Source organism: Anabrus simplex, chromosome 2 (assembly GCF_040414725.1).
Source record: "Anabrus simplex isolate iqAnaSimp1 chromosome 2, ASM4041472v1, whole genome shotgun sequence".
In the NCBI taxonomy this organism is placed as follows: Eukaryota; Metazoa; Arthropoda; class Insecta; order Orthoptera; family Tettigoniidae; genus Anabrus; species Anabrus simplex.
This window is the reverse complement of record NC_090266.1, coordinates 527,721,323-527,744,474: the sequence shown is the minus strand read 5'-3', so window position 1 is coordinate 527,744,474 and position 23,152 is coordinate 527,721,323. Positions and strand designations below refer to the sequence as shown.

At 41.4% G+C, this 23,152-nt stretch overlaps 1 protein-coding gene across 3 annotated transcripts in view; it reads right to left on the bottom strand.

Moving 5' to 3' along the window:
• The window catches only part of LOC136862908 (uncharacterized), a 157,319-nt gene that overhangs the window by 119,596 nt on the left and 14,571 nt on the right, over positions 1–23,152 (bottom strand). For all 3 annotated transcript variants that reach the window (XM_067139188.2, XM_067139187.2, XM_067139189.2), the window contains exon 2: positions 9,600–9,831. In XM_067139188.2, the coding sequence (XP_066995289.2) occupies positions 9,600–9,831 (232 nt within the window). The remainder of the gene's footprint in view (positions 1–9,599; positions 9,832–23,152) is intronic.

Genomic DNA, 23,152 nt, shown 5'->3' with positions numbered 1-23,152 from the left:
CGGAGGTAAACTAGTTCCCCAATCGGATCTCCGGGTGGGAACTACACGAGAGTGGGGGGGGGGGGGTCGTCAAGAAGATGGATATTGACATTCTGCGAGTCGGAGCGTGGTATGTTAGAAGTTTGAATCGTTGTGGTAGGTTACAGAATCTAAAATGGGAGATGGATAGATTAAAGTTAGATGGAGTTGGTATAAGTGAAGTGTGTTGGCAGGAAGAACAGGATTTTTGGTCAAGCGACCACAGAATTATCAAGACAAAATCAAACAGGGGAAATGCAGGATTTGGTTTAATAATGATTAAGAAAATAGGGCAGCGGGTAAGCTACTACGACCAATATAGTGCACAATAGTGCAGGTCTATATGCTTACTAGTTCAGCGGAAAATGAGAAAATCGAAAGAATATATGAAGAGATAGAAGATTTAATACAATATATAAAATGTGACGAGAATCTAATTGCGATGGGAGACTGGATTGCAGTGGTAGGCCAAGGAAGATAAGGTAATACAGTAGGAGAATTCGGATTGGGACAAAGGAACGAAAGATGAATTCGGCTGGTTGAATTCTGCACTGATCACAATTTAGTCCTTGCTGATACTTGTTTCAAACACCACAAACGGCGGCTGTATACGAGGAGGAGACCTAGAGACACTGGAAGGTATCAAATAGACTTCATTATGATTAGGCAGAGATTCAGAAACCAGGTGTTGGATTGCAGAACTTTCCCAGGAGCAGACGTGGATTCTGAACACAACTTGTTGGTCATGAAATGCCATCTGAAGTGGAAGAAATTGAAGAAAGGAAAGAATGCAAGGAGATGGGATCTAGACTAGTTGAAAGAAAAGATTGCGAGGGATTGTTCAAGGAACATGTTGCATAAGGACTAAATGAAAAGTCTGAAGGAAACACAATAGGGGAAGAGTGGATAGTCGTGAAAAATGAAATCAGTAGGGCTGCTGAAGAAATGTTAGGAAGGAAGAAAACATCAACTAAGAATCAGTGGATAACTCAGGAGATACTAGACCTGATTGATGAACGACGAAAATACAAGAATGCTAGAAATGAAGAGGCCAGAAAAGAATACAGGCGATTAAAGAATGAAGTAGATAGTAAGTGCAAGGTAGCTAAGGAAGAATGGCTGAATGAGAAGTGCAAGGATGTCGAAGGTTGTATGGTCCTGTGAAAGGTAGATGCTGCATACAGGAAAATCAAGGAAACCTTCAAAGAAAGGAAACCTAGGTGTATGAATATTAAGAGCTCAGATGGAAACCCACTTCTCGGGAAAGAAGACAAAGCAGAAAGATGGCAGGAACATATCCAACAGTTATATTAAGGTAAAGATGTAGATGATTTGGTTCTGGAACAAAAAGAGGCTGTTGATGCAGATGAAATGGGAGACCCAATTTTGAGGTCAGATTTTGACAGAGCTGTGAGAGACCTAACTAGGAACAAGGCACCTGGAATTGATGACATTCCCTCTGAATTACTGACTGCCTTAGGGGAAACCACCATGGCAGGCAGTGTGTAAGATGTATGAGACAGGAGAAGTGTCATCCGATTTTCGGCAGAATGTTGTTATACTTATTCCCAAGAAAGCCGGTGGTGACAAGTGTGAAAACTACCGAACCATTAGTTTAGTATCTCATGCCAGCACAATTTTAATGCGTATTATTTACAGCAAATGGAAAGACAAGTTGACGCTGAGTTGGGAAGAGATCAGTTTCGCTTCAGAAGAAATGTAGGAACACGTGAAGCAATCCTGACTTGACGTCTGATCTTACAGGATCGAATTAAGAAGGACACGTCCACGTACATGGCGCTCGTAGATCTAGAAAAGGCATTCGATAATGTTGATTGGACCAAGCTATTTGAGATTCTGAAGGTGAATGGGATAAGATACCGAGAACGAAGAATTATCTGCAATCTGTATAAAAATCAGTCTACAGTGATAAGAATCGAGAGCTCTGAAAAAGAAGCAGCGCTCCAGAAAAGAGTGAGGCAAGGCTGCAGTCTGTACCCTCTCCTTTTCAGTGTTTACATAGAACAGAGAGTAAAGGAAATCAAAGAGGAATTTGGAAAGGGAATCAAAATCCAAAGAGTGGAAATCAAAACCTTGAGATTTGCCGATGATATTATTTTATCTGAGACTACAGAAGATCTCGAGAAGTTGCTGAATGGCATGGACGAAGTCTTAGGTAAGGAGTACGAGATGAAAATAAATAAGTCCAAAACAAAAGTAATGGAGTCCAGTCGAACGAAGGCAGGTGATGCAGGAAGTGTTAAATAGGGAAATGAAGTCTTAAAGCAAGTAGATGAATATTGTTGCCTGGGTAGTAAAATAACTAACGATGGCAGAAGTAAGGAGGAAATAAAATGCAGACTATCACTAGCACAGAAGAACTTTCTTAAGAAAAGAAATTTGCCCCCTTCAAACATTGATATAGGAATCAGAAAGATGTTTGTGAAGACTTTCATCTGGAGCTTGGCATTGTATGGAAGTGAAACGTGGACGATAACTAGCCCTGAAAGAAAGAGAATATAAATTTTTGAAATGTGGTGTTGCAGAAGAATGCTGAAGGTGAGATGGATAGATCGAATCGCGAATGGAGAGGTACTGAATGGAATTGGTGAGAGGAGATCGATTTGGCTATATTTGACGAGAAGAAGAGATAGAATGATAGGACACATCTTAAGACACCCAGGAATTGGTCAGTTGGTTTTGGAAGGAAGTGTAGGCAGTAAGAGTGGTAGGGGTAGACCAACGTGTGAATATGACAAGCAGATTAGAGCAGATATAGGATGCAATAGTTACGTAGAAATGAAAAGGTTAGCACAGGAGAGGGTGGCATGGATAGCTGCATCAAACCAGTCTATGGACTGATGACTCAAACACACAACTCCAGTAAATGAATACATTTTCTCTTCATTATTTATACCATCGCATAGTTGTTTTTCTCTCTACATACATATCCTGAACAACAATCTTTCAAGGCGGAAGCAATCTATTACGATCCTTACTCCCTTTGACTGTTTCTTCCTCTTTATTTTGTTTCTTATATAATTTCTGTGTACCAGAATTTATGGGGGATCTGGGACACAAATCAACGACTTTGGTGCAAGTTATGTGTCGGATCAGAGGATGTTGCACTGACACCATGTATAGAAACGGACAGGCGTACGAAAATGTACTGCACTCCTCGGGACAATGAGGAATGATTACTTATAGGTGCCTCTCGAGTACATATAACTGAGGAAATTGGGAATCACTGATAAATAACTCCTTCCAGTGATGTCCAAGATTTGAAGCATGGGAACAGCTTATGTCTAACAGTCTGAGCAATGAAGGGTGCAATTTGAAAGTAGAATAATTTGCAATTATTGAACCAGAAAACCTGCTATCGAAAGCTCTATTAAACTGGATAGTACCAGCAAGGGAAGCCTGAACAGAATTTCAGACTGAAACCAAGGCCTTCTCTTTTGGATGTCGATGTACCAAGCCCGAAAACAACGAACAGGTATCTGTTAGTTAAGATCCGGGGGCTTGAACGGTCCATTAAGAACGGCGTACTAGGAAGTCTTGATGTGACATCCAATTGATGATTAATGTTGATTACTCTTTTACGGGTCCTAACGTCTAGGCTATCGGCGAACATCCATTTCATCTACACGGTGCATTTAAATGTTATACGTCTTTTCTGCCCAGTTACAAAACTCTTTATTGTTACTGTAACGTTCAAATTGTATTTAAACCTGAAAATAGTATATTTTAAGAGCCACTATTAGACAAATTGCGGGCCGATGACCTTTAAACAACAAGCATAATCATCAGCATCAAAACAAACTGCCTTCAGCATGGGCGAAATGCACAAGTGACCGGTTTGGCAATAGTCATTTTGTGAACAGTGACGTTAAGGACAGTTCGTGATAAAGGAAATTGTGCCTGAAATTTAACTTGTCCTTGCACTTTTTTTGGGAACTGAAACATAATCGCGCAAGAGTACACAAGAGAAAAATATAAAATCATTCAGGTTTTCTTCCTTTTAGCTCACGAGTAGTATGAACAAAGTACTGTATGTTCTGAAACAATGCGTGCTGAATCAGCATTTTCCACCTTTCCTTATGGTAGTAGGATAATCTGCGTTCATATCTAGTGGGTTTAGTAGTATGACAAGGAGGGATCTCAGTGGGTACAATGACCCATAGGTGAGGTTAAGACGTCAAATAATGTTATAACTTTACTACGAGAGCAATCTTAATCTCACAGGCTCCCTTAGAGAAGCGCAATCTCTCATGACATTGGGTGAAATGACCTGGGTTTTTGAACCCTAGGTGAGGTTAAAACGTCATAATAACGCCATAACCATACGTAAGAGGACAATAAAAACCTCACGGGCTCCAGTTAGAGGAGCCAAATCCGTCACGTGACGTGTAGGTGAGGTTAGAAAGTCATTATGAAATTTTAACCTAACCTTGTCCACGAACGCTAAAGTAACTTCGCACAGGCTCTTTATCAGTCAGGTTAGCGACTGAGGTTCATGGGGGAGAGGGTTCTCTCTCTCCAGGCTCCCTTGGTGGAGCCCAATCGGTCAGGTGACCTGTAGGTGAGGTTAGGACGTCATTATCACATCTTAACCTAACCTTGCTTCATAGGAACGCTAACCTAACCTCACAGCGCATCCTGACGGCTAGTTCGTGAATTACTAGCTACGTTGTATAGATTTTACTAACAGATGGCTAGCAGTCTGCACTTAGTTCTGCATCCTCCACTATATGGCGTTTGTGGGACGAGAGTAACCAAGATGGCGAGGTGTGCACGCATACATTAGAGCAGTGCATTCTGTTAGATCGTGAGTTACTTGCTACGTGTGGAGGTTTTTGAGTAACAGATGGTGCTATATGTTGCTTGCATGCTTACGAAAGTCGGCATACAATACGCCCGAGCCTATGTTTTGTATTCGATGTTCGGAACTCTCAATTTTTTATTACGTCCCCTCTACCTTACATATTTGAACACTAGAAACTTCCAGTAACCTACTGCAGCTTTTTGCAACAGTCTACGATCAATCTCTTGTGGTAAGAACTGGAACAAATGTAAACATATAGGCGGATAAAAAGTTAGTGGTAGTAGGCCTCAAGAACAGCATCCGGCCGTAAAACATGATGAAGTCTACATTACAACACAGATTGCACCTGCGCGCCGAACACGAATCAATCAGGTTAGCCAGGGAGTTAAACTTATGCTTTTACGAAATACTAAATACGAAACAGAGAAGGGCATCTAGTTATAAAACTATGACGAAGATCAATCTCTTGTGTTAGAAACTGGAACAAAAGTAAAGGTGTAGGTGGAGATAAGAGGCGTCAAGAAGGGCATTCGGACGTAAAACATGATCAGATTTATATTAAGACACAGATCTAACCTGCAATCACATTAGGGGTGCAGAAAAAAGAGGAAGAAGAGGATGTCACATTTGGAAGGCTAAATTTACGCGTGTTAGGATGCGCAGTGAAGATAAGTTGGCGTTCGTACGAAGTAAGGTTAGGTTAAGAAGTCATAATGATTTCCTAACCTCACCTACAGGTCATCTGACCGATTGGGATTCTCAAAGGGGCGCCCGTAAAGAGCCTTTGTGAGGTTAGGTTAGCGTTCGGGAGCAAGGTTAGATTAACACGTCATGACGTCCTAATCTCACCTATAGGTGGCCTGACCGATTCGGTTCCTCTGAGGGGAGCCTAACAGAGAAAATCCTCTCCCCACATAAACCTCAGTCGCTAAAGCCTGTGTAATGGTAGGTTAGCGTTCGTGGCCGAGGTTAGGTTAACACGCTATAATGATGTTCTAACCTCACCTACACGTCACATGCTGATTAGGCTCCTTCAAAGGGAGCCCGAAAAGAGCCTATGTTAGGTTAGGTTAGTGTTCGTGAGCAAGGTTGGGGTAACCCGTCATAATGACATCCTAACCTTACCTATACGTCACCTGATCGATTGGGCTCCTCCATGTGGAGCACGTGAGGTTAGAATTGTCCTTGTATGTAAAGTTATGACGTTATTATGACGTCTTAACCTCACCCATGGGTCAAAAAGCCCCACGTCATTGCACCCATTGTCCTGACCGATTGGCCTCCTCCAAGTTAGCCTGTGAAGTAAGAATTGCTCTCGTACGTAAGGTTATGGCGTTATTTGGCGTCTTAACCTCACCTAGGGGTCATTAAACCCACTGAGAACTCTTTATTATACTACTAGACCCATGGGTTACGAACGCGCATTACCCTTCTACTAGAAAAAATGCTGACTTAGCGTGGGGAAATGCTGATTCAGCGTTCATTGATTCAGAACACACTTTGCTCATACTACTATCACGGACAAGATTGTGTTCACCTTATGGAATGTTCTGCTTGAAATAGAATATTTAGAATGTTAGTTATCATGAAGTGATAAAGTATCAACAGGGTTGTCGAAAGTAGATGTGAGTGAAAGTCAAATTCGTCTCGTAGTGTTGAAGTAGGATATCATGGAAAGTCTCTTCTAGGAATACCGAATTCTTCTCAGTTGATGTTCAACAGGTGAATGTCCATGACGGATCTGGGAATCGAGCCCGGTACAACAGAGCGAAAAGCTATTATTCTAACACGTAGACCATGTTATCAGCTGATGTAAATGTGCATTCACTATTCCTCATTCATAGTGATATTCTTTAAAATCGAAACTTTAAAAATAAAGAGAGTAATTTAAGGAGTGAAACATTTCAATAAGCCAACTGTTATATACTTCATTGGCCATGATAAAGAGGATGGTTGTAATTATGCGGAGTAAAACATGCGCTATAGCCCTGATGGGCCTTGGCCTACCAGGCGACCGCTTTTCAGCCCGAAGACCGGCAGATTATGAGGTGACGCGTGTTCAGCGCGACGTCGATTAAGTTTAGGAGCGTCCAAATGCTATCACCTTGTGGTGGATGATCTGCCATTATGTTAATAAAATTCTTATACTTCTGCACAGCTTGCATTGAGGAGATGGTGGGTTCGAACTCTACTGCCGACAGCTCTGAAGATGGTTTTCCGTGGTTTCCAATTTTCACACCAGACAAATCAGACATGTACTTTGCAATTTATAGTCGTGCCGTCTACTATCTTTAAAGGACCCTCCTTCGCTTCAGGTCAGTTTTAGGAGAGTACCTTACTTCAAGCAAAGCAAAAGCAAAGTCACCTCCGTACAGGCCATGAAGGCCCTTGGAGGAGTGGAAGGTAAAGGCTTCCACCATTGTTAACCTCGGCACGTGATGGGGTAGAGTGGGTAGCTCTACGCCCGGCCACCTTTGCCCCCAGGCATTAACCTGGTACTCATTTTTGGTGTAGGCTGAGTCAGGGCCATATGCACCTCCGGAAATGGAAATCTCGTTTCTTAAATTTTACGACTTCCTGACGGGGATTCGAACCCACGTCCTTCCGGGCGAACCAAGCACGTCTTTACCGCCTCGGCCAGGCAGCCCCTACCTTACTTCAAGAGCCGTCCTAATTCTAATACGTTAGCACACATTAGTCCTTGCAGCACAATAAAGTATCATTTATACATAAGTTCACGGGCTGATGATCATGACGTAACTTCCCTCTATGGTAACAAGATCTCAGGTTTGATCCTGGCTCACGTCGATTAAGTTTAGGAGCGTCCAAATGCTATCACCTTGTGGCGGATGATCTGCCATTATGTTAATAAAATTCTTATACTTCTGCACAGCTTGCATTGAGGAGATGGTGGGTTCGAACTCTACTGCCGACAGCTCTGAAGATGGTTTTCCGTGGTTTCCAATTTTCACACCAGACAAATCATCGGGTTATACCTCAAGTAAAGCCACGGTCGCTTCATTCCCAGTGATAGCCCTCTGCATATCTGAGAACCGTTAGTATTTACTGGGACACTAAACACGGACTTCAGTAGCTGAAATTTCTGAATATTTTCATAGGAAATGAAACACATGTAATGCACTAACATTCTTATTTTCGCATTTTCCCACGACTTAAGTCTAGCTTGAGGCCATTCCAATTTCTGTACAAACTATTTGGTAATTTTAATCAGATCTGTAGATCTATATGTTATGGCAATTATTGAGGTCTAAGATTGAAATAAAACAGATCTTAGAAGGAGCACCTATTAAACAAGCACCTATTCAGTTTAGGATTTCCTAGATGTAAGCCTGTTTCGTGTATCTTTGAGGTTACTCTTGACAAACTATGAGAAATTACCTATTTCTGCTCCTTAACTTCGGCCAGCTTCATATACGAAATCCACAATATCATATGCTATCGGATGAATTTAACTCATTCAGTAAGCTATGATCGTCCTGTCAACGATATCCTTTATGCGCTACCGTTCTTCGCTAGTGCTCTGGTGACACTCACTTCGAAAATGCACGCTCTTGGAATTTTATGTACTGTACGTGAGCATGCGAGACTAGCTGACGGGCTTGCAATTGTGATGTGGTATTATGCGAGAGTCCTCATCTGTATTCGTGAAGGCGAGCACTTGCCTGGTTTCCCTACACTCGCACATTTCGCAGGTATTAGTGGAAATCATAGCTTTGCACAAACACATTACTCAGCTCATAAATACCTAGGTTATCCGTAAACCCTACACTTTCCAGTATCAAAGATATTCTCATCTCCTAAATCGAATCAAGAAAAATATAATAATTAAATTTTAATTTTCTCGCAGAAATATGTCAGGAGTTAAAGAGAAATGCGTTCTGTCAGCTTTCAGTACATGGCTCTGAAGCAAATTAATTCCCCATACGTTACTGATCCCACAACAGTCATTGTTGATTGGTTGACGTCACACAAAAACGGGTAAGTTTTCGTTGACACTAGGATAGGACTAGAACTTGAAAACAGTAGCCGACATTTTCTTTGTGTGAAAATCGAAACATGTGCTGATTATCTGAGTGTCCAGCAGTCGTCTAGATACGATCAAGGCCCTGAATGGGCTATAGAGCCAGGGAGGTTACGTATTTATAATTATTAAGTGTGGAATTGGTAACGTAGGGGCTTCGTCCTGGGAAAAATACGTGAAGACAAAACTTGGAAATTATGCCATATAATACCATTTCAAAAATGGTTGACAGTGTAATTCTCAACTATTCCACGGATAATCGCTACCATGCACAAAGCCTACCTGCTAATCTCTCTTGGCTGATATGTGAAATTTCAAATTAATTAAATGTTAATAATGTTAATTAAATGGAAACGTGAAATATTTCTGTAACATAATGGATGTCTGTGGATGTGACAAGCTGTAATATGCACAATTAAGAAATAATCTTCCAACTAAACTCAACCACACAAAAACTGTGCAGCAAAGAAATAGTTAATATACATTCTCGAAACGCGCGGATATTCGTAAACCGAGGACAGCCGGTGGCCAAGATGTGATACTTTTAATTTTACCACATGCATAGTAAATTCATTCTATTTTATAAAAATAATTTTGAAAGAAAGTCATCTTCAGCGACGGCCAATCTTGTGTGGTTGAGTATACATTGACCAGCGGTAGGGACTGCTGGCTGGCTGGTTGGTTAAAATAAGGCTGATATATGGCATACTTCACCTGTGGATGAAGCGTCAATCTTGCCGCCAGTCACTGTTCCTGAAGCTGCACTTGAAGCACTTGCTACCTGACCCGGACCAGGACCAGAAGAAGACTCCTTTGGGAGGCGAGTAACCTCCACCACAGAAGAGAACTTGTACAGGGAGTGCCGAACGTCTTCTTCAGGAATGTCCTCCGGAATTTCGAGTACGAATACGGTGAATGTTTTCTGTGGGCGGCACGGAATTGGAACCTGTAAACAGATCATTTTTTGTAATCTCGATATAATTCTTTACGTCTACCATTGCCAATGTAGTGATAGTAACAGTACCGTTTTCCATTTAAGGACGTCTTCTATTTTTTTCACTCTTTCGCGATAGTAATTTACATATAGGATGTTATAATGTAAAAACACTCCGAAATATCTGCTGGTATTTTCTACTACTGTCAGTGCTGTTACTTCATGTAAGTACATGGCAAACAATCAACATACAGTACAATATAGGGGATTAAGAACAACAACTGCATTGCATTTGAATATTTTGCGTCGGTTTCTAACAATGACTCTACAGAAGATTTCATTTGGGAACATTTAGACCCGTAATGTGTTTGTAAAATTATTAATATCTCATTTTTATTACTTTTCATAATATGAAGTCGGTATGTTGTTGCCTAGATTAATGGTAACACCACACTAAAACATTTTATCAATTAAGACAGCGTGTTTCTTACGAGGGACATTAACCTCTATTGTTTCTTTAAGAGATCCGTCTTACTCCGCTCCCACTAGCACATTTTCAAATGTGGATCCAATTCCTGCATCATCGAACTCGTCCTTTTAATATTTACTTGTAAGGCCAATACTCTAGTTTATTAAGACAAAATATTCCCTCTCCTCTGACTTCATGGAAGAGAAGATGACGCAGTGAACCACTTCTAGGATGGCCAAGAGCAGAATTCGCTACTCAGTTTTGCCGCCTGAAGTTGAGTGCACCTTGTTTCAGTCTCGTAACCCCATGGCACAACAGCCCCGAAGGGCCATAGCCTACCAAGCGATCGCTGCTCAGCCCGAAGGCGTGCAGATTATGAGGTGCCGTGTGGTCAACACGACGAATCCTCTCGGCCGTTATTCTTGGCTTTCTAGATCGGGGCCGCCATCTCACCGTCAGATAACTCCTCAATTATAATCACGTAGACTGAGTGGACCTCGAACCAGCCCTTAGATCCAGGTAAAAATCCCTAAACCGGTGGGGAATCTAACCAGGGGGCTCCAGGTAAGATGCAGGTGCGCTAACCCTACACCGCGGGACCGGCTTCAGTCTCTTAAACCAGCCTTAAATTCATTGCAGAGCTGGGATTCCAACACAGGGCAGCAGGTCTGGAAGCGACTACTTTAATCACTTCTATCGTTCAGCAGAACATATAATGAACTAAAAATATATGAGTTAAAATAACTGATGTATAACATCCGTGTCATGCCCAGACTCAATAGAACGTGAAGACCATGATGATGATGATGCAGAGCTAGAACGTTCAACAGCCCAGCATACAATGACGAGTTTCAAATGATTTATGAGAACTTGTTCTGCCTGTCAAGGGAGATGATAATTTATTTATCATGGCGGAGTGAAATGTTGGTGTAGGTAAAGAGAAATAAAGAAGTATGGCATGGAAATATAGGTCACCCACTTGGTCTAGCGGTGTCTGTCGTTCGAGTGGTCTCATGTACGATTTCCTTTCTTGTGTTGTATTTCAGTGCCATGAGGATCCATTCTGTCACCTGTGGACAAGTGAAGAGCTATCTTATAGAAGGCGTAGGGGCATAAGCACAAGGAATCGATATAATCAGCAATATGTGATTCGTCACTCTTATCACGTGACTACGAGCCTCGTCCCAAGTCGCAAGTAGCTTCACCGTTATGCTAAAATATCACAATGGAATCAGTGATGTGATGGGCTATTGGCACGAAACGAAGGACGATAGAGTGTACAAACATCTAGGAATAAGTGTCAGAATAAATGTTTGTTGTTATTTGTCTAGTATCTCGATGCGTTTGAATGTTGTCAGAGAAGACGTAGCAACGCAGCTACGATGATGCGAAAGGTGGGCAGCCTCGTTGGGAGGGGAGGAGTGACCTATGACGTAATGTTTAAACGTGAACATGACTAGTGTTAGCTGATGAACATAACGCCTAACAGTTCACATTGAGGGAGTATTATTGGGTATGATTTTAATTTACCGCGAAGTAGAACAGAATGATCATGCAGCTGCTGAGATGTACGTACTTTGAACGATTTCCACAAAGAAGGGCTTTATATCAGAGTACGATCAATTAATCGCCATTGATCTGCACCCTGGTGACAGATTTCCTACCAGTTGTTAACCTCGTCCTTTCGTAAATGATTTCAAAGACGTTGGAAAATGATCAAATTATTCCATTCCGCAATTCCCCTTCCTATACACCAGTATTTTCCTCAATTTGTCCTCTTGAATTCCAAATTTATCTTCATTTTAAGATCTTTCCTACATTAATATCAGTCATTCAATCAGTTTTCACAGATCTGGATCGGCTATCAGTTGCTTACCTACACCTTTCTTAAATGATTTCAAAGAAATTGAAAATTAATTGAATACCACCTACGGTAAATTATTCCAATCCCTAATTATTATTCTTCCTGGAAACATATTTGCCCCTTTCTATCCTCTTGAATTCGAACTTTATCGTCGCATTACGAATTTTCTTACTTAAAAAAATCAATTCAAGCATATTCGTCTACTAATGTTAAGTTACTCCACGCCATCTCTCTATTAACAGCCCGGAACATTCCGATTAGTCGAGCAGCTCGTATCCTCATATTCAAGTCTTCCCAGCCCAAAGTTTGCAACTTTTTCGTAAAAGTAAATTCGTATACTCGTCCCGAGTTGGTGCAGACCTTTTCAGGCACTCTCCCATTGAAGGTGAGCTACATGTACATACCGCCATCCAGCCAGTCTTAAAATCGTTCCAGAAGGGTAATAGGTACATAGGGCAGACAGGACAGACGACTGGCTGTTATTGACGTCCATGTTACCCGACGCTCACTCAGCCTAAATGTTCTCACTTCTCACATCTAGTTTAGTTCTAAGGAATGCAGAAAGAGGAACTAAACTGGTGTTGTGCAGAACCGCGCCTGTGCACATTTTATCAGCACTTCCTTTTGTCCCTTCCAGTGAGAGGTTGTCTATCCACATCCATACTCTGACCTCTCTAAGTCAATAGTTCCACTTCATTCTCGTCTCTTACAGTTAGAGTTTGTCTTATAGCAGCCACATAGAAAATAGCTGACACTGGAAATGTCATGCCCAGGCTCGAAGCTGGTGGGCCTAGTCGTAATCTTCGTGCAGAGGATCGCATATTAGTACGTACTACAGAGGACCCCGGCAGGAATACTAGACAAATCGTGGCAGTGGTTGGAATGTCCATTGCACCGTCCTATGAACGTTGCAGGAAAGGCCGGCAACATCCGTACTATCTGTAGCGTGTTCAGCACCTATCGGAGAGAAATGATGCGCAGCGTATGGCCTTCTTCAAATGGGTCCATCGTCAACCAGAAGACTTCGTAAATCATATTTTGTTCACAAACGAGGCCTTATTTACGATTAGTGACATCTCCACTTTTCATAACACGCATTGACTGGGATTCGAAATACGGCCACCTTGATTGGAAGCAAGTGGCAATGCCCCGCGGCTATCACGTCCGTTTATAAGTTACGAGCATTCCTTCTAGACGAACCGAGCTCGCCTTTACCATCTTGTTAAAGAAACTACAAGTCTACGAGGTAAACTCCCCTAATCTTGTTGCTAAGCCAGCTCAGTGTTGGAGTAACATCTCAACCGCCTATTCAGAGCCCCCATGTTGGATTCCTAGGTATTCAGGCTTTAAATCCAGGTTTGAGGATTGAAAATACTATTTTTAAAGACAAATTTTCAATGATCGCACTTCTGCTCATTCTTCAACCGAGGAGTTTCATTACTAGAAGCCATAGCTGCTTAGTTGTACAGACACATGGCGTTAAAATGTATTCGGAGGTACACATTGAATAGGGGTCCATTAACTACACCTGTTAAGCATCAATGCACTATGCAGCTTCTAAATAAACATACTCCACTGCCTAATTCATGAACAGTAGCTAACATAGTGAGCTATTCTGAAAGGTAAGTGGCTGATTATGTTAGAACCAGGCACACTTTAGATATGATGAGAAGAAGATGAAATCTTACAATTAACGATACCTTGTTTTTACCCATGACGATTTCTTCACTCCGTTCGTACTTAAATACTTAGAGTTAGTACACATAAATAGTTTAGAAAGCTCTATGGGAACTATTCAGCAATTAATACGTGTTTGGAAACATGGATTTAATATTTTACGGTTCATATTAGTATCTGGTGATCTCGTTAATACAATTTCTTGATATGACGGAAGGTGAACGTAATATGACTTGATAATATTACTAATTCTCTTATCAGTTTCCCTGATAAAAGACAATGTTATTTGTTGTGCCATAACATTTTTCGTCGGCAGAAAACCTCAAGGCTCCTGTTATTTACAGTACAAGATGAATCTACGATGTCTTGAAAATGACATTAAATTAAGACAAATAACTGAAAATGTGACTGTCTCCAGGATTCGAATCTGAAACCTTTCTCTCCGAGCAAGTGAGTTCAGCGGTTCCCAGTGGACAGCCAGTCCATGAGAGGTACTCAGCTCTTGAAGTTGAAATGGCCATCTTTGGAATAATTAGCTCAAGCACGCCTATATTACTGTTATTTTAATTTCTATCTGGACTGGACTGTAATGCTTTCCTCGAATAATACAACAATAAAGTTAAGAGTTTTTTGGCAAGTTGCTTTACGTCGCACCGACACAGAGAGGTCTTGTGGCGACGATGGGACAGGAAAGGACTATGAGTGAGAAGGAAGCGGCCGTGGCCTTAATTAAGGTACAGCCCCAGCATTTGCCTGGTGTGAAAATGGGAAACCACGGAAAACTATCTTCAGGGCTGCCGACAGTGGTGTTCGAACCCAAAATCTCCCGAATACTGGATACTGGCCGCACTTAAGCGACTGCTGCTATCGAGCTCGGTAGTTAATAGTTAAACAACTACTTTAAGTCCATATGGGGTTGGTGTCAGGAATGAAAGCCGAGCGTAAAACAGGGCCATGTTCACATGTGCGACTCAGTTCGTAGCCGCGGCCCTACCACGGTGTGGAATAAGAACGGGCGAACCACCTCCAGCATGCCGATCACAGTGCAGATAAGTTGACTTGCAGTCTGTAAAGTGAAGATCCGTCGGTAGATGCAGAGTAGGTTTCGGCCCTTGGGTTTCGTCCCTTAAGTGGCCACTGTTGGTCCGTGGTCTAACAGCTCTGTACTCTGATCGGCCAACCGAGCAGAGGAGGGATGGCCGCTGCTCTATCGTGGCTCTACCCTGCTGGACCTCACGGCTGGCCCCAACCGTCGGCTGTCCTGCGAATGGTTTTCCGTGGTTTTCCATTCTCCTGCACTAAGGCGAATGCCGCGACAGTTCCTAGTATAGTCCACGGCCGCCAACCCCCTGACCTTATCCGTGCATCTCCTTCACCGTAACAAATCTCTCGGCCTGAGAGACGGCGTCACCGTCTAAGAGGCCCACCTCCCCATTCAGGGAAGGAATGAACACATATTCGTCGTCGTCGTCGTGAGGATTCCCTTATCAAACATGCCTTGACGGCAGAAGAATAAAAGTCACTAGATTATCACATGTCGCAGGTTGAGAGGTCTCGGATAATTGGCCTGTATGAGAATGGGAGTGTAGCTGCACGGGTTGGCCGACATGCATCTACTGTACAGTGGTCAAAAAATGAAGTCACACATGCTTGTATACCTGGCATATGATCAACCGAATGCATAACAGTACAAGAGAATCACTGCATCATTTGGATGTCCCGAAGGAACTTCTGATCGGTGTAAGCGCAAATTCTAGCAATTGTGGGACCATAAGTTACGCGAAAAACAATTGCTAATTGCGTGCGGCTGGCGAACGAGCTCACGTCTCTGCTGAAAATGTCTTACTGGCCTGACAACATCGACGTGTAAGGTTGAGTTCGTGTCGGCAAAGATCTCACTGGGTTGACGAATGACATGGTGTCGTCTCTAGTAAATAATTATAGTTTTGGCTTTGCTGTAATGATAGCCACAATTGCGCCCGACGACGTAGTGGGGAGAAGGCTCTAATGCAATCATCCTCTTGATGAGAACTGAGATAAAGATGTGGAGTGAAATCCTCAGTCGATCATCCTAGAAGGAGTTTTCTGTGATTTCTTCCCATCAGCATCATAGGAATGCCCGGGTAGTTCACTTCCTTTCCATTGTTACGTGTGTGTTAAGTTCTCAGTCCGAAGGATGGTTGGAACCTCAACAATTCCACCATCATTTGTCGTAGATGGCCTAGGCGTCCTTGAATCGTTATACTGGGGAAATATTGAGTGAGCTAGTTTCCCCTTGCTTTCCTCACCGAGCCAGCCCGTTGCTATTACACGTTAGTCAACCAAGCCCACTGAAATGTTTCCACCAAAAGATGTTATGAGAGACACTTTCTCACCATTCATTACAGAGAATGGCTGCTTAAGGAACGGCAATAATACCTCGGTCGCTACCATATTGTCAAAGCCAACGATGGGACAGAGGCAGGTGAATGAAAGTAATTTATTTCTTCTGGCCCATACCAAAAGACATAGTGCACTGTAAACGTAATGTCCCACAAGCGAAAGCGATTTCCATTGTTAGTCACAGTTAATTACGCATGCACTCTTCAGCATATTCTGAGCTGAGATGAATTTCACATGCACTCGATACACAAGGTTGTAGATCACATTGCTCCAAGCGCACGCGAAATAATTATCTACAGTAATTTAGTCATGGTAAGTTTCAACATTATAGGAAGAGCTGATATTGTATTGTGCCAATCACGTAAATCTCATTTGCAAAGAAGGAAATGTAAAGAACCAATTGAACGTGAATATAGGCTAACTTAATAGAAAATATTCTGCGCTTTTTTGACGGACATGATGATGGAGGACGATATGAGAACTAAAATGAATAGTTCAACTAGCACAAGTCGCTGCGGGAAGTGAGTGAAAACGCATGTTGAGCCCTTTGTGTAGCTTTCTTGTTAAGAGGTTAAATCGATCTCTAGTCTCCACTTGGGCCGTAAAAGCAGAGAGGACTGATTCACTCCCAATTACCGGTATAAGCCTCTTATAATCGTGAAATATTTTGTCCCTTGAAGGCCAAAACTAGTTTTTATATCTTCATTTTCAGATCAACATACTGAAACTTCAATTATTGCAGATTACTATTAACGAGTCTCACAAAATACAGATCACACTGATAGGTTTCACTGATCAGTAGCTAACGAATGGCAAGGAGACCATACATTTTCCCTCGTTATTGCCAGTCATGATCATGGGATCATAGGTGATGTCTGCGATGAAACTCGGGAAGTTCTCACATAATAAGTTATCCTCACTGGAATTAGAAATATTGGTCTGGATTAGGAACCTTGATGTATGAAATTCTGATATTTGTTAAGATACACATTTACACGAAATTCAATACCAGTTGTGCTTTTCTACCTTTTTTTTACAATTGGCTTTACGTCGCAGGCTGGATGGCTCAGGCAGCGTAGCGCTGGATTTGTGAGTCAATGTTGGTTGCTTTTTATTCCGACTTAGTCCGGTGGTATTGGAAGGTGTTCAGGTAATTCAACTTGATGTCGGTAGATTTATCAGCACATTGCATAACTCACGCGGAGTAACTTTCTGACACTTCAGTGCCTTCGAAAACCATCAAAGTGGTTAGTGAGACCTTAAACAATAAGATTATTATTATTATTATCATTATTATTATTATTAATTTCGACACAGTCTTTGGGCGTGCGCCCCATTGCGAGAAAACTACGTCAGTAGACGTATTGCAACGTTAAAGGCCTCGAAGTCCGAGATGGTAACGGCGTGATCGGTTTACCTTGAAGGACGTGGTTTCTATTCCCTCCCAGGAAAATGAGAAATTTAGAAAAGTGATTTTCCCCTTTGGCGAGGCATTTGACCCTGGGGCTCATTCATCCTGCACTGGAAATGAGGGACAAAGGCAGCTAACCATTTAGTGCTGAGGTTATTGATATCAGATGTCTGTATCTCCTCTACTCCAGAGACCTTTACAGTCTCAATGGATGCAAACTCCTTTGACGTCTCTTAAGATCTGTTGAAGGAATGTTAAATGCAATGCATTATTACCCGCTAATTTGATGGTGAAAGTGCACTACATTATTATGAGGAAAAATGCCCTTTTTCTGCTATTTGCTCTAGTTTGCTCCGACGTTGACAGGCCGTATGATGACGGAGGGATAGGGAAGGGCTAGAACTGGAAAGGAAGTGGCCGTGTCCGAAATTGAGGTTCAACCCCAGCATTTGCATGGTGAGAAACTAGGAATCCATGGAAAACCATATTCAAGGCTGTCGACGGTGGAGTTCGAACTCACTTTCTCCCGATTCCAAGCGCACAGCAACGTGATTCTAACAGCGTAGCCAAACCGATGGTAAATGTATCATGTAGACGTTAATTATGAACTTATTCTTAAGTACTAGTGACATAGAACTACAGTAAATATTTATGTTTGCATGAACTTCATTTCCTTCTCCATTCTTTTCTGTTCATGCGGGGTCGACGTTTCTGACAAGTCGTTTCCATTTCCCTCGGCTCCAAATGGCATTTTCTGTTCATTGTTTCTCCACGAGATCTTTCCGCACACAATACATCCGTCTTTTTCTGGGTCTACCTCCCTTCTACCTTCCAGCTCCATGTCAAGCATTCTCCTTCCTACATAGTTTTCATCCCTGCTCTTAATATGGCCATACCAGAGCAATCATCCTCTTGGACCTTTCTAGTCTCTTTAACGCTGCCTCGTATACAGGTGTTCTTGATGTGGTTTTTATTCGTAACCCCACACATCCATCTCAGTATCTTCAACTCCCAGCCGCTTATATTGTGAATTCACTGTTGGCCAAGTTTCTGCACCACATAACATTGCAGGTCTCACCGTACATTTATGGGCTTTCCTCTCTCTTCGGATATTTAGTCTTCTGTCACAGAGGACACCTGGCAACCTTTTCTAGTTAGGCCAGACAGCATGAATTCGGCGGGTAATTTCTAGATCTAGATTACCAACAGCAGACATAGTGGATTCTAGGTACTTGAGACTATTCCTTGCCTTATTTCTTCTCATCTGAACAATTTCATTCCCAGTTCCTCCCAGCCACATGTATTCGGTCTTATGCCGTCTTATTTTGACCTCTTTCCTCTAGGGCTCTTCTCCAGCATTCTAGTTTATACTCAAGATATTCTCTATTTGTGCTGCATAGTACGATATCATCTGAAAATAGCATACACCAAGAAGCTGGTTCTCTGATATTTTCAGAGAACATCCATTATCAGATCAAAAATATAGGGACTCAGTTCAGATTCTTGATGAAGACCAACTTGGATTGTTATGGCCTCCGTCAATCCTATCTTGCTCCTAACTTGCGTCTTTGCTCCTTGGTGTTAAAATCATTTGAGAGGTTTTTTGTTATCAAGTGTCCATTTCTCGTAACAATTTGTGAGCAATTGGATGCACATTTTATTTTGAAATGTATGTATGTATGTATGTATGTATGTATGTATGTATGTATGTATGTATGTATGTATGTATGTATGTATGTATGTATGTATGTATGCATTTAACAGTATTATGATTTAAATGCCGATGTCCACGTGGTGTTCCACAGTTCGAACACGCTATCAACTGTCATATTTGCAGCAATAAAAGGTGGTTTATCTTCGTTAGACGATTTGACCATATGTTCACACATTCAGTTTCTTTCTATTTCAAGATGTATCTGTTTCTTTTTTGTAGTAACCGTCATGAGGAAATTAATTGATACGGTTAAAAATTGCTTTCACTTCCTGAACTGGGTATATGCGTCTTCGGTGCTTCTTACAATTCTGAGATATTCATCTAATCTGTACTGAAATTTGTATATAATTATTGCAAAACGATATATTAGTGGCTATTTTATACCATAATGGTATTAAACACAATTAACATTTATTCCTTCTAATATCTATTTAAAACAGCCGTGGTCAGTAAAGCACGGACTGTCTCTTAACCCTGACAAATCCCCAACAATCCTTATAGCCAATCCAACACTATTATCCAGAGCAGATCGTGCAACTCTTCCAGTGATACGGATACACAGCAAAGTCATACCTCAATGTAAAACTGTAAACAGAAATTCTACCATGGTCCGTACATACGGTATCAACTTGCAGGCGAGTATTTGTGTCACTACATACCCTCAGCAAGTTTAAATGTATATTTTCCCTTAAACTAAACTAGATTTTAATTGAAACTCTAGTTATGCCAATTCTTGATTACTGCGATATAGTTTACAACAACTGCACTGATGAATTACTACAGAAGTTACAACGCGCGCAAAATGGATGTGTGACGTTCATCTGCAACCTTAAATGCACAGACGATGTGACATCGTCCTACATCAACCTCGGCTGGTTCTGTCTACAAGACAGATGTACTCTTCACTGCTTTAAAATAACTAACAGGAAAATCTGAACTAGCATTGTAGCAAAGATGTTTTCACCGCCTGAACTAGAAACTGTTACGTATTGTTTGTTCTTCTGCTGTAATTTAAAGAGAATCATACAATCATATAATCATATAATCCGTCATTCCGTAATTGAACGCACAAGGTAGATGCTAAAACATATCTAAATATTTAAGAATTACAGTTAAGCGTGTTTCATAGATATACAAACTTAAATTCATAATTTTTAACATGTGAGATAGGGCATTCTAATTCCCCTTAATGTAGTGAGCTTCCTCAAATTACTGAACGTTGTAGTTTTAACAAAGAACTGTTTGGACAACAAACTACATATAGCGAAAGCTTCATTTTTTTTCACAACGTACAATCTCAACCAACACGAAATTCAAGCGTTAGAACAAATCACTGTCGAAGGGCTATCAATACCGTCAAGTAATAAACAATGGTTGGTGGTTCAGAGCAGCCAACTTTACACCACACTCCCTCAAAATTTCAACCCTACAAACTTCATCAACTCTAAATATCTTGCCTGTTTATTCTTATTAGTGAAGATAATTACTAAATCATTGGAAATTGACGAACGCAGTGATATCAGTGTCAGGTGACAAACGTTATTTAGAATGGTAGGTGAGTATGAGCAGCCAACTTTACACCATGCACCCTCCAAGTTTCAAGTCCAGAAATTATAACTTCATCAATTCTAGAAACCTTGCTGTAGATAACACTCATTTAAAAAAATAAAAAAGGCTCATGAGGGTGCTAACAATTAGTTACATTTGACAACAGAAACGAAATTAAGGAACATTGGCATAGGATAAAAGAAGATACTGCACAGTGAATTCGATTATTTAAATATTGTGGTGATAGAAACTGATTGTCAACAGAAATGATATAAAGTACACAGAACACAGTGAACTATTATACCTTCAAATTATCAACAAGCTTTAGTAACTTCTCGAATATGCTTGTGAAGGCTACTGAAATCATTAACTGAGTAATGCCACCAAGAATTAGTACCATACTTAGTAGACTTTGTTCATTTACAGTGTATTTTGGTAGTTCCTCTTTTACAGTATGCATGCTGCTGGTACCAACAATGTAAGGCGAGGAAGATGAGGTACCGACATAGTTGGGGAAGTGCTGGACCTGGTTATGACAGCGCGGAGATTATCAATGGGATACGATGTAGGGGGGGATACTAACTGGGGGGGGGGGGGTTGATCGGGGATTTGAATAAGACTATGGAGTTGGTAAATGGAAACTGGGGGTAAGATTTGTAGATCCTAATGGGTGGGTAGGAGACAGGAAACTGCGATCAAATGGCCTTCACTTGAACCGTAGTGGTACGTAGAAGTCAGTAGGTTTGTTTAGAGGGGTTAAATGGAAGAACATTCAAGAAACGGAGTGTACTAGGGAGCGGTGATAAGGGTACTGGGAGATGGACATAAAGTTGTTAGTGTTAAACTGTACTGTAGTTGTATTGTAAGGAAAGGAATAGAATTGGGTAATTTAATAGATATAACCTATATTTACCAGATATTGAGTTGATTTAAGGCTAAGAAGGGATATTGTGGAAGAGGGCATTTTATCTTGCAGTTAGAGTGTTTATCTTAGATACAGGGCAGAATCTAAAGGAAGGGGATTATTCACATTGGTGAAAGGAGAATTATAAGCTATGAAAACGTTAAGGGTGAGAAACATGAAATTCCAGGTGTAAGGCCCATCTCTATAAAGATAATAGGCACCTTGAAATTTTGGGGTGTACAGATCTGGAAGGGGTGACACTGACGCAGAATTATTCGATAAAATAATATTGGGAACGGCACAGAAAGGAAGGTGATTGTTGTTAGTGATCTAAATTTATCCAGTGTTAAGTGGGAATGTAACGTAAATGACAGAAAGCATGACTAACAAACGGTAAATAAGTTAATTTTGGAAGGTCAGCTGAATCGAAGAGTAATGGAACCAGCTAGGGAGAAGAATAATCGTAATCGGGAGATAGTGGGTTCGAGCCCCACTGTCGGCAGCCCTGAAGATGGTTTTCCGTGGTTTCCCATTTTCACACCAGGCAAATGCCGGGGCTGTACCTTACTTAAGGCCACGGCCGCTTCCATCCACTTCCTAGGCCTTTCCTATCCCATCGTCGCCATAAGACATATCTGTGTCGGTGCGACGTAAAGCAAGTAGCAAAAAAAAAAAAAGAATAATCAAGACGTGGTGCTGATTAAGCCAGACGAGCTATATAGAGAAACTGATGGTATCAGCGATCACGATGCAGTTTCAGTCATAGTTAAATATAAATGTGATATAAGGGAAGGTTATAAAAGTAGGACTCTTAAGCAATTCCGCCTGTTGCCATTTCTTGATGGACGCAGTACTTTTTCATCCATCTCTTGACACAGACCAGAGGAAAATGTAGCTTCCTCTGAAGTCCCAATCTCATCCATGGCTGTGACATTATGGTAGCTGTTGGAGTGTAAGTGGTGCTGAATGATGATATTCGGAGCACGGCTAGTGCGTCTGAGTGCTATGAAAGGGGTTGCCCATACGGTCAGTTATATTGTAAGAGCACTTTCTGGCCCATTGAGGAAACCAATGCCAAACTACCCTACTCTTCATCTTGCCTAGTACGTCTCTTTTTAGCATTGCCATTATTTTCAGCAATTTTCCTATAACTGCGTAACCTTTAGTAATATTATTTGAGGATCCAGCCAGCCTCTGGGCTGATGACCTAAGAGGCAGACAGAAATTAAGCAGTACCGTGTGGTAGATAAGAGAGGTATGAGGGATTAAAATGATTATGATCGGTGGAAATGGCAAATTAAATGGTACGGGTTTAAAGCAAGAATTGAGGAGTGTGTTAACAGATATGTACCTTTAAATAGTAA